The 19,872-nt window shown below is 40.2% G+C and overlaps 1 protein-coding gene across 2 annotated transcripts in view; it reads left to right on the top strand.

The window, feature by feature from the left end:
- The window catches only part of LOC135512232 (zinc finger CCHC domain-containing protein 24-like), a 63,159-nt gene extending 43,793 nt beyond the window's left edge, over positions 1–19,366 (top strand). Inside the window, exons 3-5 of one of the 2 annotated variants that reach the window (XM_064934035.1) lie at positions 4,150–4,314; positions 5,963–6,088; positions 11,307–19,366. In XM_064934035.1, the coding sequence (XP_064790107.1) occupies positions 4,150–4,314; positions 5,963–6,088; positions 11,307–11,420 (405 nt within the window). In that variant the 3' untranslated portion in view covers positions 11,421–19,366. The remainder of the gene's footprint in view (positions 1–4,149; positions 4,315–5,962; positions 6,089–11,306) is intronic. The other variant, XM_064934036.1, reaches the window with a different exon arrangement.
- The last annotated feature ends 506 nt before the right edge of the window (positions 19,367–19,872 follow it).

Below are 19,872 nucleotides of genomic sequence, written 5' to 3'. Positions count from 1 at the left end.
AGTATCAGGACTTTATGTTGACCATGTGACCTGAAGAGGAGAAATAGAAACTCTGACCTCTAGTTCTGTCACGTGGTCAGGAAAACAGTCCCAGTACTACTTCTAAACATCCACCTTTTGTTACGACATGGTTGTGGTTCTTCACTCGTTGTCCCTGATCACTGAACAAGGAGTTACCTTGGCCATGTGACCAGACTAGGAACAACTCCAGGCCCTAGTAATGTATAATATCTGGTCTGGCACCATCAGCAGTGTGTCTCTGCCTTTCACCACCTGTAGCTCCTGAATGAGGATGACTTGATGTATCTGTTGTGTGGGTGTTTTTGAGTTGATCTGAAACCTGGTGTAGCCAATACAGGCCAGGCTGTCTGTGCTGTAAACACAGTATCGTGTGCATCTACTGGCCCAGAAACAGAGCTATATGGAGAATATAGAAATTAGAACGTAGAGAAATCTACTACATGGAGCACCGAAGGGTGATGAGTAGTGGGGTTTCTACGGTGTTCAATAAAGTGGCTACATGAGGATCTCATAACACGTACATAACACATACATAACACATACATAACACATACATAACACATACATAATGCATTCAGGGGTGGTCTGTTGTAGCTCAATTGGTAGAGCATGGCGCTTATAATGCCAGGGTAGTGGGTTTGATTCCCGGGACCACCCATAGGTTAAATGAATGCATGCATGACTGTAAGTTGTTTTGGATAAAAGCTTCTGCTAAATGGCATATATTATTTTATACTGTAAGCAGTATAGCAGTACATAGCCAGAGATTGACAGTGCTAGAGCTACAGCTCTGCAAGGAGAGTAGAAGGATGATCTACTACATGGAGCATTGACAGATAACTTGTGATGGTCAGGAGTAGGGTTCCAAAATTCTGGGAACTTTCAATAAATTCCCAGTTTTTTGCCAAATCCCAGATTGGAGGAAAAAGCAGGAAGTACAGAATCCTCCAACTAGTATTTCTGGAGAACCAGAGAATTTATTGAAGGTTCCCAGAATTTTGCAACTCTAGTCAGGAAAGGACATCAGAGTTTTCACAAAGCATCTCAGAGCAGGAGTGTTGATTTAGGATAAGTTTTGCTTTTTAGATTACAATGATAACATAAAATGTAAAAAATGTAAAAAATTATTGTCACATACACCATGCAGTGAAATGTGTTGTTTTACAGGGTCAGTCATAGTAGTACAGCAACCCTGAAGCAAATTAGGGTTAAGTGCCTTGCTCAAGGACACAGATTTTTCACCTTGTCGGCTCGGGTATTCAAACCTTTTGGTTACTGGCCCAATATGTTGCAAACAACAGATTACATTTGCAAATATCTGACAGCCTCTGCTTACTGGAGTTGGTAAAAACATTCCTTGTAAGATCGTTTGGAAGGGACTGTCCGGGACTGGCTCCAGGCATAAGCACTCATATCTCTTAGGTTCCCCAGAGTTAGAATAATAGGTGCAAGTTTGAAATTTGGTTGTGCATCAGCAGTTTTTCTCTTGTTTTGACAGTCACTCACAGCCACTCAATTAACCCTGACCTCCAGGGGGCCCCCATTGATTTTATTAGTCACTCTCACTCATATATCATTAACATGGCATAAGTCATTACAAAATGTGTAGAATTGTAGGAAATTAGCATTAAAACTGCAAGAATGTCTCTATTTACCATGGAAAAATGTGTAGAATTGCATGAAATTTGTTATAAAATACCTACACACCAAATCTCACTTAGGGTCCCCAAAAGGTTCGAGCCGGCCTTGGGACTGTCCAAATAACGTCTTACCATGACGTTGTTTGTGATTGCGTCAGAGCGTTGCCTTTCATGCATACGGATTGCCGGTCTTAGAGCCAGGCCATGTCACCGTTTCCAGCTGTTCTCTCTCTATCGCTCGCTTGCTCTCTCTTTCTCTCTCCTCAATCCCTCCCTTTTCCATCTCCCGCCCTCGCTCCTTCTCTGTTACAGAGGGAGATGTTGTGTTGACGGTGGTTAAGGTCAATGTCATGTTGTTGTTGAACCCCTGGACAGTAACAGCCTATCATAGTGAGCTGCTGGACAGTGGCAGCCTATCATAGTGAGGCCTTGGCTGCTCGTCCTCAATGACGCAAGGCGCTGGCGTAGGTTTACACTGGACCAGATGCTGATGATTAAGCTTTGCATTACTCACACTGGACAGATGGGACCAGAGGTATACATCTACCACCTCTCTCAACCCCCCTAAACTCCTACACATAGATGCATGCACACAAACACACACACACACACATATCTTCCCACCTCCCTACAGACCTCACCACCTCTTTATAACACTGTCTACATACTGAATTATCTCGCCTCTCTGCCCTATCCCTGAAATCTGGGACCAGCTTTGGGCAATTCGCTCTGGGCTTGGTGGTTTGTTGACTAGTTGAATCGGGTGTGCTAGTGCTGGGCTGGAACAAAAAAGTGCATTCTTAGGGATCCTCGAAAAGAAGTGTTTGTTTTATTACTAGAGTAGGTTGTAGTATACAGGGATTTGCATCTGATGGGTGGGGTTCAGAATCCAACATGACATCAGCCGAACACATCAGCCATCAGCCAGTGGGAGATCAGCCAACGCCAGTCAAGCTCCCTAATTAGTTCATTTTGGCAGGACATATGCACGCATAGTGATTTATCCCCACAATGACATCAAACGTGCTTTTGTTTGCGACACTCTAGGGGGAAAATGAGACTTTTACCCCTTGTTGCTGTTGTAGTAGCCTGGCTTAGATGAACCACTGCCAGTATGGAGTTGCTTCACAAATGGCACCCTATTCCCTATATAGCGTACTACTTTTGACCAGAGCCATTTGGGCCCTGGTTAAAAGTAGTGCGCTATATAGAGACTATGGTGTCATTTGGGACGTAGACCGTATGAACTCGGTAGTATGATGAGGAGGAGCCCCTCCCAGGGATATTAGCCTCTCGCAAGCTTCATTTCATGGCTGGCGGAGTGTGAGTTTGTCTGTGTGTGTGAGACAGAGTGTGGCCGAAAACCCTTCTTCTATCTCAGTCTCAGTTTCTCAACTCTCATAATGTTACAATATGCTGCATACATAGAAAAAATATAAGCACCCCCCCAAAAAATAAAGAACAAAAAGGGTAGCATTAGTTAAGTAAACTTTTTGCATCAGTCTTTATCTCTTTTGTGTTCTCACCATTTGTTTCAGGGACCTTGACCTTCTGACCTTGACCCACATGATATACACTACATGGCCAAAAGTATGTGGACACACTTCAAATGAGTGGATTCTGCTATTTCAGCCACCACTGTTGCTCACAGGTGTATAAAATGGAGCACACAGCCATGCAATCTCCATAGCCAAACATTGGCAGCATAATGGCTCGTACTAAAGAGCTCAGTGACTTTCAACATGGCGCAGTCAAAGGATGCCACCTTTCCAACAAGTCAGTTTGTCAAATGTCTGCCCTGTTAGAGCTTCCCCGGTCAACTGTAACTGCTGTTATTGTGAAGTGGAAACATCTAGGAGCAACAATGGCTCAGTCGTGATGTGGTAGTCCACACAATCTCACAGAACGGGGGGGCCAAGTTCTGAAGTGCGTAGCGCATAAAAATCGTCTGTCCTCGGTTGCAACACGCACTACCGAGTTCCAAACTACCTCTTAAAGCAACGTCAGTACAGTAACTGTTTGTTGGACGAGCAGCCACACACAAGCATAAGATCACCATGCACAATGCTAACCACTGACTGGAGTGGTGTAAAGCTCGCTGCCATTGGACTCTGGAGCAGTTGAAATGCGTTCTCTGGAGTGATGAATCACTCTTCACCATCTATCAGTCCGACGGACCTTAACCTCATCGAACACCTTTGGGATAAATTGGACCGCCGTCTGCAAAGCCAGGCCTAATCGCCCAACATCAGTGCTGACCTCACTAATGCTCTTGTGGCTGAATGGAAGCAAGTCCCCACAGCAATGTTCCAACATCTAGTAGTGAAACGCCTTCCCAGACGAGTGGAGGCTGTTATAGCAGCAAAGGGGGACCAACTCCAAATGAATACCCATGATTTTGGAATTCCATTTATGATAAGCGAGTGTCCATAAACATGTGTAGTGTATCTTAAGATATAATCTAAACCTCTCTATTTTGTCCTCCCAGGCACGGCCTAAAGGTGAGGGTCTAACTCCATACCAGGGGAAGAAGAGGTGTTTCGGAGAGTACAAATGTCCCAAGTGTAAGAGGAAGTGGATGAGCGGTAACTCCTGGGCCAACATGGGACAAGAATGTATCAAGTGCCATATCAACGTCTACCCACACAAGCAGGTAGGACAACGTATGTGTGTGCACGTGTGCATATGTGTGCAGTTGTGCATGGGGTGTTTGTGGGTGTTTCCGAGTGTGTGCTTGTGTGCTCATGTGTGTGTGTGTGTGTGTGTGTGTGTGTGTGTGTGTGTGTGTGTGTGTGTGTGTGTGTGTGTGTGTGTGTGTGTGTGTGTGTGTGTGTGTGTGTGTGTGTGTGTGTGTGTGTGTGTGTGTGTGTGTGTGTGATGGAGTAATTATGTATGTTATGGAAAAAATATGCAACGCATTCTTAATCATTATTACAAAACACTCAGAATATGGTTTGACAACTCAACCTCTTTAGTCAGGGGTTTGTAAGGGAAAGTGTATAAACGGAGGGGTGTGTTGAAGCTACATTTGTTTTAATGGTGAAATAACAGGCCTAATAACATCCAGATACAGGGAGGGAAATGTCCCAAATGGCTTCCTATTCCCTATGCAGTACACTAGTTTTGACTATGGTATAAGGGTGCTATTTTGGACGCACAAACCTGTGACTGCTTACATTTTGTAGGCTGTTCCCAACTTGCCTGATTAAAATATAGTTAAAAAAAAGAGCTTCAGAGTAAAGTAAAAGTGCTGATCTAGAATCAGTTTGCTTTTAGGATTACAATGATTTAGATTATATGGAAGGCTGGGACCTGATCCTAGATATAAATGCTCCTAAAATAATCTTAGGTTGTGTCGTGTCTACACTTGACACTTACATGCGACTTTTGCTTTTGAAAATAGAAGATCGCATTGAAAAGATGGGTGGCTTTGTGGTCTGATTGTGTTTAGATCTGGCTCACCACTTCAGGAGGTGGTCAGGGATGCATTGTGTGCGAATTTCTCCTCAGTCTGGACCAGAGTATGTGAGCAGAGCTGGAGCGGAGCAGGGAGCAGAGCGTGCCCAATTTGAGTGGAGGGTGGGGCGAGATTCCCAACGGCTTGAGCATCGGCCTTCTCGCCCACTCCAATTTCACTCCAGTAGCACCCCACGAGCTCAGGGCATGCTCGGCCCAGTATGCATTTGTAGTCTACTTGTGGGCTGCGGTAACCCCTTGCTTTACCTACTGTCATGGAGCTAAATATTTTCATAAAGAAACTGATTAAATGCACAGGAGGAAGATCAAGGGGACTTACAAAGATGAGGACCAAGAGCAAGAGAGGGAGTGCGGTGATGAAGAATCTTTGTGGAATCTGAAAAGACACGTATCTAGAAGCATGATTGTGTACTTACTATGTGCACATGCTAAAAGAAAGGAACGAGTTGGGTAGATAAGTAAGTGTGCCATTGTAGCAAAGTATTTATATCTGATCTCTTAAACGTTTTGTTCATTTTTGTTCTATTATCTATACAATAGGCCATCGTTGATTTTGGCCCAATAGGCCTGGCATAGTCTCACGTTCAAGGAGCTTTCTGTTTTGATTTGGGTTATTTTACCTAAAAACCTTTAGGCCTACCTATAGAAAAAAATATATATATAACTCTGCATCTCTGCCCAGCCTGGCAAGAGGAGCCAAACGGGTGTTTAGCATCCCCAGTGGCTCGTCAAGTGTGGAGAGGATATTCTCCGTTATTCTCTGTTGGTTAAGTTGTGATGTTAATGAATGGAGTGAATTTGGAGTGGTATTTGTTTTTTTCTAGGAGCGCGGAGCGGTTCTTAGCAGAGTGGTTGGAAAGGACATGGAGCGATGGAACGGGATTTCCAACCACTCAACTCTGCTCACATGCTCTGGTCTGGACGCAATCAGGCTACCGAAAGCGCATACAGTTGGTGACACATTTTCATTATAATGTTGGAGGAAATACGTTCCTAGCATGCGAGGAACGTGTTTGCTGGCCTCATAAATGCTAGCCAGCTAGCTAATATTTATTTAAAAAAATAATTGCTTGGGTAGTTATGCTAACCCGTATGCAATCCCTTTAGCTTTGCTTGCTGGCTAGCTACAGAGGTTAGTAGCTACAGTAGTTGGCTACTGGCATCTGTTGTTGTTGAGTTATTAACAAATTTGACCTATTCTACCATTTGTAGAATGCATACTGGCATTTTAATATAGCGCAGGATAAGGGAATCTGGACACATTGTGGACACAGTAGACATATTTAAATGTAGGTATAGATGCATGACATGTTCGGAATTCCATGATCAGAAATCTATCATCAGAATACTAAAGCTGCATGAACTGTCAAGTCTAGACACGGTCTCACACTACTCTGAGACACTTTGTGAATATGGGCCCAGAGCTCTGTCACTTAAACTATTCATCTCTCGAAAGCAATAAACTCCAAGAAACAGTTTAACTAGATGTTATAAGTAACTGTCCAAATATGTGACATCCAGAATTGTATTATCATTATCACTGTCATTAAATATTCCTTCATTCAATTAACTTGAAAATGTGTAAATGTTTTGTTTGTAGAATTGAGAGGGGAGAAAGAGCTTCAGACGTAATTCCCCAGTTCCAAACATTACATGTAACTTCCACACGCAATCTAGTCATATTTTCATTTCAACAAATTCAGTCAATTCCACCACTTAAAATACAGTTTTGGCTGCAGAAGGCCCAACTTGTAGTTCCCTGGGCCCTGGTCGAAAGTAATGTACTATATAGGAAATAGGGTACCATTTGGGACATAGACCTACCCTGCATACTATGGAAAGAGTATGCACGATTCACTCTTCTGGCAATAATGCAAAATTGGACATAAAGGAGATGCCTTTTCTCAAGGAGGCTACATCTTCACTCGCTCTGATATTAAAGGGGCAACCTGGTATTGCATTTCTCCAGCCCAATCCCACCAAGTGGCGAGGTGACTGCTTTGTTATTGTTGTTTGCTGAATCCCAGATTGCCTTTTTAAACCATTATTGAAAGAGTGCAAGAAAACTTTATGGGAAAGTGAAAGTAGCTGTTAAACTCTACACAGTACATTCTATTGTATTTCTCGATAGTAATGATTGGCCACTTTAGCTATTTCTCCCTCCCAGAGTTTGGAATAATCGCCCAAACTCAAATGTACCTCTAGTCCCTACCCACAATTCTTGCACTTTTTGAGATCTGAGGGTTGGATAGCAAATTGACAAATGGTTATACAGTGTCCTACATAATTATTGGGACAGTGAAGCGTTTTTTTTCTTCTTTTGGCTCTATACTCCCCATATTTGGATTTGAAATCAAACAATGACTATGTGGTTAAAGTGCAGATTGTCAGCTTTAATTGTATGGTATTTACATCCATATCGGGTGAACTGTTTACAGCACTGTATGTACATAGTCCACCCATTTTAGGGGACCAAAAGTATTGGGACAAATTCATTTATATGTGTATTAATTATTTGGTCCCATATTCATAGCACGCAATGCCTACATCAAGCTTGTAACTTTACAAATATGTTGGATTATTTGGCTAATTGTTTTGGTTGTGTTTCAGATTATTTTGTGCCCAATAGAAATGAATGGTAAATAATGTATTGTGTCATTTTGGAGTCACTTTTATGGTAAAAAATAATATAATATATTTCTAAGCACTTCAACATTAATGTGGTTGCTACCATGATTTCAGACAATCCTGAATGAATCGCGAATAATGATGGGTAAGAAAGGTACAGATGCACAAATATCATACCCCCCGATAAATGTGAACATATTTTAACCCGCAAAACACCCGTCTCAACGTGAGTCGCTCTGGATAAGAGCGTCTGCTAAATGACTTAAATGTAATGTAAATGTAAACAGTGAAGAGGCAACTCCGAGATGCTGGCCTTCTAGGCAGAGTTGCAAAGAAAAAGCTATATCTCAGACTGGCCAATAAAAATAAAATATTAAGATGGGCAAAAGAACACAGACACTGGACAGAGGAACTCTGCCTAGAAGGCCAGCATCCCGGATTCGCCTCTTCACTGTAGACGTTGAAACTGGTGTTTTGCGGGTACTATTTAATGAAGCTGCCAGTTGAGGACTTGTGAGGCATCTGTTTCTCAAACTAGACACTCTAATGTACTTGTCCTCTTACTCAGTTGTGCACCAGGGCCTCCCACTCTTCTTTATATTCTGGTTAGAGACAGTTTGCGCTGTTCTGTGAAGGGAGTAGTACACCGCGTTATACAAGATCTTCAGTTTCTTGGCAATTTCTCGCATAGAATAGCCTTCATTTCTCAGAACAGGAATAGACTGAGTTGCAGAAGAAAGGCCTTTGTTTCTGGCCACAAATGCTGATGCTCCAGATACTCAACTAGTCGAAAGAAGGCCAGTAACATAATTGCAAAAGGGTTTTCTAATGATCAATTAGCCTTTTAAAATTATAAACTTGGATTAGCGAACACAATGTGCCATTGGAGCACAGGAGTGATGGTTGCTGATAATGGGCCTCTGTACGTCTATATAGACATTCCATTCAAAATCAGCCGTTTCCAGCTACAATAGTCATTTGCAGTGTTTAAACAATGTTTACACTGTATTTCGGATCAATTTGGTGTTATTTTAATGGACAGAAAATTTGTTTTTCTTTCAAAAACAAGGACCTTTCTAAGTGACCTCAAACTTTTGAACGGTAGTGTACGTTTTTTTAAGTCATGTTTAAAAAATGACCTGAGCGGTAGATCTCGGCCTGCATTTTGAATCAGAAAGTGATCTTGGCTCAGAAAATTTAGGTTACCACTGGTGTAGGGGACTAGGCGCAGAAGTGCATAGGGCATAGGGGATAAGGCATAGGGGCTAGGGGTTGCTTGCTGCTTTGGATTTGGACATACAGCTACATTAGGATTTGCATGGATCTTCATCCATTCTTCAATGCCATTGAGGGTTCTACTATACTGTAGCTATGGTCACAGTCACAACACCATAGATATTCATATTATGATAGAATACTTCAAGCAATATCAGGCGACTTCATCAGATCAAACCGATGATGAGAACGTATTAAATCACCATTAAGCGCAGCATTCACAGTGATTATTCTCACCAAAGTCAGTCTTTTAAAACAGCAGAGAAAAGTCTCTGTTCAATGGTAACAGCTTGTGTGTGTGTGTGTGTGTGTGTGTGTGTGTGTGTGTGTGTGTGTGTGTGTGTGTGTGTGTGTGTGTGTGTGTGTGTGTGTGTGTGTGTGTGTGCTTGCGTGTGTGTGCTTGCGTGTGTGTGTGTGCTAGCGTGTGTGTTGTGGCTAGCACCACACTCGCGGGCAAATTCCACACATTTGCAATGTCACCCACTTCACATATTTCCCCCTGTCGGCGTTTGAGAATGAACCACTAACCCCCAGGTACTGCAGACACACACACACACACACACACACACACACACACACACACACACACACACACACACACACACACACACACACACACACACAGAGAGAGCTTGGCTCCAACAGAAAGGACTCAAGGAAATGAATTAAACATTGTGTATTTTTCTTATCTTCCAACGTTGGTATCTGATTCCCAGATAAGCTTTAAACTGCAAGTCTTCATGTCCTCAACAGTTCCTGTTAGGTGGTGAGGTAAAAAGCTATCCTGACCTGAGCCCTGACCTTCTAAATAGCATCAAATAGCACATTAGTCCCAGGAGTCTTTGACTGGTTCAGGCTCAACATCAGAGTGAAACAATAAGATCAACCATCACAGATGAGTTACCTTACATTATAGTATTCTAGACTGTCTATGTGCTTCTATAGTTTTCACATTTCATGACTTTAAGAGAGGCATCCGGATATCTATGTCCGGATGGAATCTGGTTTTGGATTGAAAAATATGTGTGGCATTCATTCAAAATAAACTAATCATGAAAACAGTTTTATCCATTTAATAAATACACAGACAAACCGGACAGATGCAGTCCTTCAGTCCAAACCCAAGATATTTAACTATCAGATCATTTTTCCAACGAAACATATACTTTGTCATCAAGTACATCCTATTTTGGAAGCCAAACTTAACATTGTGGGTATGTTTGATATGTATGTCATGTTATTATCAATAAGCCTTTAAAGCTAGTGGCAGATAGTCAAGGCGAAGGCTGGCTGCATTGCCTTCTTGCTCTGGTCCTTGGCAACCTGGGCCTTTATCCATGAAGTGTCTCAGAGTAGGAATGCTGATCTAGGATCTGATCCGCTCTGTGCATATCATCATATTGATTGTGATCTAATAGGAAATACTAAGCTTAGATCAGAGACACTTTATGAATACGGGCTCTGGTTTTCACAAGTTATAGAATCAGTCTGAACTGTCGGTCTGGAAAAAAATAACAGTATCATAACAAAACACTCTGTAACAACAATGGGTGGGAAAGCAAATGATTGCTGAGGGATTGTATGTGATCGACATCCAACAAACCGTTGGCGCTGAACGATACCCTCTGTTGTCCTTCATATACTTTCCAACAAACCATTACTCCCAGTGGTGTAGCTGGTATTTTCATGCAGGTTTATATCAGCAAACATGTGCCTTGGACCTCTTTCTGGAATTATAGCATGTAGGAGGGGGCTTTGGTCAAAGGTAGTGCACTACATAGAGGACAGGTTACCATTTGGAACGTCGACTCTGTCATTATATCATGTTAGCGAGAGAAGGAGATCTGTTAGGGTTATTTGCCTCAGCTCTGACACCAATAACAGGAAACTACACTGACTCCAGGTCTGAAAAAATCCAGGGTTAGTTCTTGTAGCCTGAGATTTTGGAATACAACAGAGCTGGTTTGAGTCCCAAACAAACTGCTGGCAGATTGAAGGCTTTGTGTTGGGTGTGTGTGTGTGTTTGTTTGTATGAGTGTGGGGTGAATTGACAGTGTATGGTGAGCACTCAGTATACTGTAGAACTGAGGTTAACTCTTACCCCTGTCATGTTATCACCATTGCAAACGTTTTATATAGTGTGTATACTTGTACGTGATGAGTCTCACACTTCTCTTTCTCTACCTCCCTCCCTCCCTCTCTGTCATCCATCTTTCTCTCCCCCTCTCCCCATCTCTCTCCCTACGTAACTCTCCTCCCTGTTAGCGTCCATTGGAGAAGCCTGATGGCCTAGACGTCTCAGACCAGAGTAAGGAGCACCCTCAGCACCTGTGTGAGAAATGCAAAGTCCTGGGCTACTACTGCCGACGCGTGCAATAACACCTTAACATATACTCCCGCCCCTTGCTTCAATCCTCCCCTCCCTCTCATCCATCCTCCTTCTCCTCTCCCCATCTCCATCACCTGTTCCTCACCCCTTCCACTCCTCCTCCCCCTCCCTTGTTCCTCCTCCCATCCCTTCTTTGAATTAGTCGTTAAACCTCCTTTTGGGGAGGTTTGTCACTAAACACAGTTCCTGGTCATTATCCCTACACCTACTGGCCCTTTCTAAATGGTAAAGGAGTGAGAGAAACTGATCCAAGACCTGTACTTGGTGATTAAAAGCCCACAAAGTGCTCTTTCTAAACAGTGATAAAACCCCACAAAGTGCTCTTTTTAAACAGTGAAAACTTGCCTAAATAATTGTATGTAAATATCCTCAATCATGACAAGGCATTGTAGCCTTGTGTACCCCACGCAATGTGTGTGTGTATAATGTGATATTGTTCTCACTGACAGTATTGCCCTCTCTTTGGTTTCATTACCTCACTTTGGGCTCTGTTGATTTTGTGGTTACAGAAGCGTTTTCCCTGCCAAGTGAAGTGTGTGTGGATGTTCTGAGTATTAAAACAGACAGAGACAGGGCTTCTAGTGATGGTAATGTAACAAAGGTCCCTAAACCTTCTATCGTCATGGGCTCAAGTCGGGGTCAATGTCTGGTCAAATGTCAACCTATACATTAATAACTGTGAATGAATTATGAATTGATTATTGATTGATTAACTGAGGGATACCGCACCATACATCCCTGGCTTACATGTTTTATGTGGTGTATTTATTATTTGTCGTCTGTTTGTCTGTTGTGCAATTTTGAATTGATTTTAACTGGGATATATACAAGTAACTGTCCAAATCTAGGAAACACCAACATAAAGTGTCTTAATAACAGGGCCAGAGCAGCTTCAATGAACCTTGGCATAGATTCAACAAGTGTCTGGAACTCTATAGGAGGGATGCGACACCATTCTCCCATGAGAAATTCCATAATTTCGTGATCTGTTGATGGTGGTGGAAAACGCTGTCTCGGGCACCACTCCAGAATCTCCCGTAAGTGTTCAATTGGGTTGAGATCTGGTTACTGAGAGGCCATGGCATATGGTTTACATTGTTTTCATGCTCAGCAAACCATTCAGTGACCACTTGTGCCCCGTGGATGGGGGCATTGTCATCCTATGGTGGCATAGCCATGGTAGCCAAAATAATGGCAAAAATCATCATAGCCTGCCCAGCATTTTTATACATGACCCTAAGCATGATGGGATTTTAATTGTTTAATTAACTCAGGAACCACACCTGTGTGGAAGCTCCTGCTTTCAATATACTTTGTATCCCTCATTTACTCATGTTTCCATTATTTTGGCGGTTACTTTTATATGAATGTGTAATAGTATACGTGTGTATGTTTTTATATCAAAGTATTATTGTGTAACTGCTTCTAATTGTCTATAGAAACTACTTTAGGTTGAGAATCGTTCTTCGTTTAGATGTAGTACCGTGATAATAACATTGATGTTTTGTATTTAACATGCTATGCATTTACGTCAGCAATGAAATTAGTGTTTAGGTATTAATCGAGATTTACAAATTGACCAGCTTTGAAAATTCTTGTCCAAAGCCAAATGCAATAAGAGCCGTTTCTGTTATGATAAAGACTGAATATCCAGTTCCTCTTAGCCAATATAACATCCATATTTAGACTCTCAAGTGTTAGATTGAACCTATCTGCAATGCTGTAGTCTTTTTTTGCCTACCTAATTTAATACTTTACTTCCAAATAATAATTTTATTATTGTAATGAGTTCCTTGAAAAGTAATTCCGTCCTGTACTCTATGTATGCAAACAATATTCTTATTAAGGACTCAACTTCAGTAGTCTATTTGGTGTAGGATGCCGGTAGATTGACATGGTGGATTTTAGTTGATTAGAACTGGTATTTAATCTGGTATATACAGTAAATAAGTAATCCTTATGCATTTCAAAGTGGTTTTATAGTATACATATAGCATTTGCAAATTCACATCTTTTTTAGGACTCACACCTGGCCAAATAGAGCTGTTCCAATCTTGTAACGCTACTTTAAGATAGCTTTATTTACCTAGAAATATGACAGTGAATCTAACTAATATCTTTTTCCAAGGGGTTTAACCCCTTCATAGTGTGTCAAACAGGTGACAGCAGTAAAGGATGTCTGGGGAGAGAGAGAGGTGAAGGGATGTAGGTAAGATGAATATAATGTTTGGTGAAGAAAAAATAAGTGGGAAAGTTGTCTTGTAACAGACATAGCCATGTTTTGTTTATCAGAGGACGTTTTGTAAGTGTGATGATGGATTAAGTTTACGTTACTGAGTGTTTGATACCACATCATGATATAAACATTAAATAATGTCTTTAATAGAGGAGGTAACTAACCATTATCTCTGTTTTCAAAGATCTAGGCCTATACTTTAAACTTTATCGTTGGAGAATCTAGAGGAAAGAATATCTTTGATCTAACATTTTGTAATGTTAGGTTTAGTTGTATTTTAGCGATAGAGGTTATTGACACTTTCGGAACATTTATGTTGTGAGTATAGCTGAAGAGGAGTTTGCTAACAGTTTTCAAAGCTGAGGTGTATTTTTCAAATCAAAACACATTAGTTTCTCAAATATTTAGAATGTGTTTAATGGTTCTATAAAGGTTGAATTAATAGTTGTATATTTTATATTATCTTAAAAGTACCAATGTGCCTTGTAAAAAGAGAATAATTATTTTGAAAAATTTGAAGGAAATGAAATAAGAGGAGAATTGAACTTAGTTTGGAACTGGATTAAACTAAGTAACTCTGAGGTAGTGTTTTGCCAAGTTTGATGCAAGTTCAAGATGTGAATACAAATGAGAAAACAAATAACCTTACCCCATTAGAACTGAGAAGTTTCAACTGGCCAATGTCTTCCTCTACACCATTTTTTTGAGTTTGGATGCAGACAATCACACACACTGTAGCTAGTCTGTTGTCATGGGATCAACAACAATGCTATTTTGAAGTCAGTACACTAATGTGAATGATGTTTTCACTAAAAGCTGTATACCTCATCCTTGTTCTCTGGGATTAAATCTGATCTCATTTGGGCTTTTAAAGGCAATTTCCGATTGAGGCGATATGCAGTGTTTACTGTGAATGGGATCTCCACAAATGCGCCAACATTTCCTTTAAAAGATGCAATGCCTATAACTCGTGTTCGGATTGAATCCCGTCCTTGAGATGATAGTCTGTTTATGACTTAATGCTTGATTTAACAAACACAAGTAGGAGTTTAGTCTGTTGTCTTACATACAATGGGTGGAGACTGAACAATGCCTTATGCATCATTTGTCAAAACTTGGACATCACACTCAGTTGGTTTTAGTTATATGGGGAGGTGAAGGATAGTTCCAGATCTGTTTGTGACTCTTGATAACCCCTATAGTCATTGTGACAGCACAATTAGATCTTGAACCAGCCTACAGGACAGTAGTCTACTCATAAAATATTAGGCTTTATAATCGCGAGGAGATGCATCATAGCCATTATATGGATATTGTATTATCATCTGAACAAAAATGTTTTTTTTTAATCATATTTGATGTGAATCGTATTGATGTTGAGGGTTTTGTACGTTGATTACAGGTCATAGCAGATTATAATTTTCTCCCCACATAATGTTGGGATCAATTCTATATTTTCAGTACTGTAGCTAATATAATTAATCTGTTCTCTGTCATATCTAATAAGTGTTATAAAACCAACTACAACCAAGCAGAACACTGCTGATATCCTATCTTTACAACATATTCTAGTCTTTATTCTCTTCCCAACAGTAGTGTATGTTTCCATTAGCCATCTCCGTTAGCTTGGGTATTAGCCAACTAAACCTAGGCCTAGATTCAATCAGCTGCACAGCTGATGTGTTGAAGGAGTCGGAGGTATAACTGCATTGGAGCTGTCCAATCAGTGAGCAGCTGCTCCTGATCATTTTCACGAAGCCACACCCATCCCACTTGCGTTAGAAGATCAGAACGAGAAAGTGTAGGCTATATAGATTAAATAATTATGCTCAAATTGAAAATCATTAAAATAAATAATGAGGGCCTCCCGAGTAGTGCAGTGGTCTAAGGCCACTAGAGATCCTGGTCCGAGTCCAGGCTCTGTCGCAGCCGGCCATGACTGGGAGACCCATGGGGCGACGCACAATTGGCCCAGCATCGTCCGGGCAGGCGGGTGCAATGCACGTGGACACCGTCGCCATGTGTACAGTGTTTCCTCCGTGGTTGGCTTCTGGGTTAAGCGGGCATTGTGTCAAGAAGCAGTGCCGCTTGGCGGGTTGTGCTTTGAAGGACGCATGGCTCTCGATCTTCGCCTCTCCGGAATCCGTACGGGAGTTGCAGCGATGGGACAAGTCTGTAACTACCAATTGGATACCACAAAATTGGGGAGAAAAAGGGGTAATATATATTTTTTTTTAATGAATAAAAAGAAAAAAGATTTCTATCAGCCTAATCGAGGTGTAGATTACATCTCACATTCCAGTCTTCGAACTTGAATGGCTGCATGGGATATCTCTTACTGCGACTCTTTCCAGCCAATGGTAATGCCATTTTCCACTTTAGGTACAGTATAATTCCAGGAGCGGCTTGTGGATTTGACAACTCTAACTCCGTTCCACCTCCGACACTGCCGAAACAATTGCTACGTGGATGACTGCTAAAGCAGATCTAATTGAATAGAACCCCTAAAGTGCTAATACTGATCAAAATTGATATGCATTAGGCTTATGAGTGCTCTGACTTTAAGGAATATAAGGATAAGAATATCCTTAAGAATATAAGGAATATCATGAAGAATATAAAGAGAATATAAAATTGCCCAACATATTTTTGTGGGATAGTCTGATTCCGTCCAGACCAGTTTGTGAAGAAGCCATGTGTTTGAGATGGCATAACGAGCCAATTGAAGCAGTTCATACAATGTGTTTATTGTATTTAAAATGTATACAAATGCTTTTTCAGATGTGTTTTTTTGTCTTGAATTTAGGGCTGGATTCAATCCATATCGTGGAAGTATCTCAGAAGATCAGCGTAAAAATGTAACGGTAATTTCTGATTGAGCCGACATAATCAGCGTTTAACGTGAATGCAGTCTCCACTAACAGGGGAACATTACCTTTTAAATGTAATCTGCGCTATAATGCGGAGCTTCCGTGATGCTTCTGCGATTCTGATTTAATCCAGCCCTGACATATACTTGATTTTTCTAGTTCCTTTTCGGTATGGGTTTGTTATTTTCTATGAAAGATTTGTGTATTTTGGAAAAAATACTTGATTTTTCCCTAAAAAATACATTTTACAACTGACTGTTTTATGTATATATTAGATGGCCATAATTTTTAAGGATCTTAGCTCCTCTGAAATGTAATGCAATTTTGAAGCTTTCTATGTGAAAAAGGGCCTATATTGCTGAGAAACAAATAAAGCTGGGAGTTTTTTTGTTGATGTTTTACAATAACCTGAGGGGTTAATCCGACAGAAATATTTATGAAAAGATTTTTTACAACACATTTTTTAAAATATAAAATAAGCAACAGTTACACTAAGAAGAAAATATTGAAATACATAGATTAAAAAAGTTGGTACATAATTATGAATACCCTTTACTCAATTATAAGCCATTGTGTGTTTTTTTGTGGTTAGAAACTTTATCAGTATTGCATAACCCAGAATGATACCCAAGTGCTTTAACTAATATGTCAATTAGTTACAATTTGTGTCCTTTGAATAGCATGCATTCATGTTGTATTAAGAGTATTGCATGGTTATGAAAATGGCAGACATAATTACCAATGTTTTGTTATTAAAATTCTATATCATTGATTAAGATGTTACTAGGTTAAGCAATAATACTGTTTTGTTAACATGCAGAAGAAATCATCTTTATATTTGAATGACTGATACTCGCCACTATATAAGCACATTCAACTGTGAGTTCTAGTTTGCCAAAGCAGCTACAACAAGGACATATTGTGAAATCATTATTTTTATTCATAGTGTAGTAAACCTGGACTCAGGGGTAGACTTAACATAGTAAACATAAATCTGTCTCCTTCCGTGTAGTATAATATCTTATGTTTCGTATGGTATGTTACAAATTCCAATTTGTTGTGGGTAATGTTAGCTAGGTGGCTAACTGGCTATAGTTAGCTAGGCTAGGGGTTCGAATTAAGGTTAGGGGTTAGGTTAAAGGGTTAAGGGAAGGGTTAGCTAACATGCTAAGTAGTTGCAAAGTTGCTAATTAGCTGAAACTGTCCGTGATGAGATTCGAACATGCAACCTTTGGGTTGCTAGATGTTCACGTTATAGGTTAAGTTAAAGGGTTAAGGGAAGGTTTAGCTAACATGCTAAGTAGTTGCAAAGTTGCTAAAACTGTCCGTGATGAGATTCGAACACGCAACCTTTGGGTTGCTAGATGTTCACATTATAGGTTAGGTGTTAGGCTAACAGGTTAAGAGAAGGGTTAGCTAACATGTTAAGTAGTTTCAAAGTTGCTAATTAGCTAAAACTATCCGTGATGAGATTCGAACACGCAACCTTTGATTTGCTAGACGTTCACGTTATAGTAACCTTCTGTCTCATGTAGCCATACCAAACGTAACATTTCGTACTAATTTGAGTGTCCTGAATTTATATTTAATATGTTACGTCTAGTCTATGAGACCAGGCTGTAGTTCAGAGTGTAACTTACGTCTGTTAATCAAGTTTGTGAGACAAAATTACTATTATAGAGTTTGCATGTGCATGTGTTTTGATTTTAAATGAAAAATGTGTATTACTTCGTGCAATGTATTTAATTTTAGCACTGTAACGTAGTTGGCTACATACTGTAATGGGCTATATAGAGTCTGTCCTTAATAGCACCCTATTAATTTTATAGTGCACTACTTTTGACCCAGCACATAGGGCTCTGGTCAAAAGTAGTGCACTATTTCGAGAATAGGGTGCCATTTGGGATGTACAATAGTCTCAACATTCTCAACAACTTCAAATTGATTGTTACTAGTCATAAAAATGTATTGTTCACTGATAGTGTATACCAATTTATACATACTAACTGAATGTAGTGTTTTAACACTTAAGTGGTCGATTAGACATTCATTTTGTTCTTTGACATCTGTAACGTTTTGAGATTGTATGCTATAATTGGATTGAGTGAGTTAGGATGATGAGTGAAAAGTTGTTGTGGAAAAAGAAAATAACACTTCTGTTGCAACATGTCCCTGAAATGGCATTCCCAAATGTGCCTTTTTTGTTAGTTAAGAAAACAACAAACTACTTTCCCACCGGGCACAGGCGTCAATTCAACGTCTATTCCACGTTGGTTCAGCGTAATTTCATTGAAATTACATGGAAACAACGTTTATTCAACCAGTGTGTGCCCAATGGGTTAGAGCTTTTGTGCTATTAGGAATTTTGATGAATAAAATACATGTTAAATTCGAAACATTTGGATAGTGTTGTTTTTCAATGCATTGTTGAATTTGTACTATTCAATATACAGGCGTTGCTTCTTAGTTCACCTCGCCCACTGAAAAGCTAGATAGAATTTCACCATATTGCTTAAATAGAACTATCCAATCCACTCAAATCTACACAAATACCCAGGGGTTAGGGATCAGGGGCTACAATACAACAATACAGCTTTAGGGCTCTATGCAATCTGTAGTGATGAAGATCCGCTTTTTAACACAATTGACAATTATGTTCCCATGGTCGCGGAGACTGTATTCATGGTAAACATTGCATACTGTATGCCGGCTCAATTGGAAATTACCTTTACATTTTAACGTAGATCTTCCAAGATACTTCGGCGATACGGATTGAATCGATCCCTTATTGTCCATATGTTACAACGAATAAACTAACATTTGTTGTCTACTCAATTCTACTCAATGGTGGGGCTCAGGGCTGGTTCAAATACTGTTTCAAATACTTCAAACACTGAGTGTTTGCTCTAGCCTACCTCGAGTGTCGATGGACATGGTTTGATGGGACTTTTCAATGGTCCATTAAGCCAGGCAAGCTCAATAAAGCACAGATCAAGTATTTCAAATAGTATTTGTACCCAGGTTTGATCTGCACTGCGGAGGTCTGCTGGTTGTGTAAAGGAGAAATTAGGACGATGCCTCAGGAAGCTGTCGTCAAGTCCTGGAGGTCCTATTCTAGTTCAGACTCGTGTTGAAAAGATCCAGGGTAGGGAAAGTGACTGGTTTATTTCAACGCTTATTTCAACACTTTTACTATTACATTGTCATTTGTATAAGTTATCAAGACTTCCAGTTCTGTACTTATAAAACCTTTTCTCTAAACTTTGTTTCTCTGGGTCATTTACTCTAAATTAGTGAATATAAACCAGATAATAAAATGCAAATATTTTTACCAAA

The sequence above is a fragment of the Oncorhynchus masou genome, chromosome 24 (genome assembly GCF_036934945.1).
Source record: "Oncorhynchus masou masou isolate Uvic2021 chromosome 24, UVic_Omas_1.1, whole genome shotgun sequence".
Classification (NCBI taxonomy): domain Eukaryota; kingdom Metazoa; phylum Chordata; class Actinopteri; order Salmoniformes; family Salmonidae; genus Oncorhynchus; species Oncorhynchus masou.
Note: the sequence above shows the minus strand (reverse complement) of the source record. Positions and strands in the feature narration are given on the sequence as shown.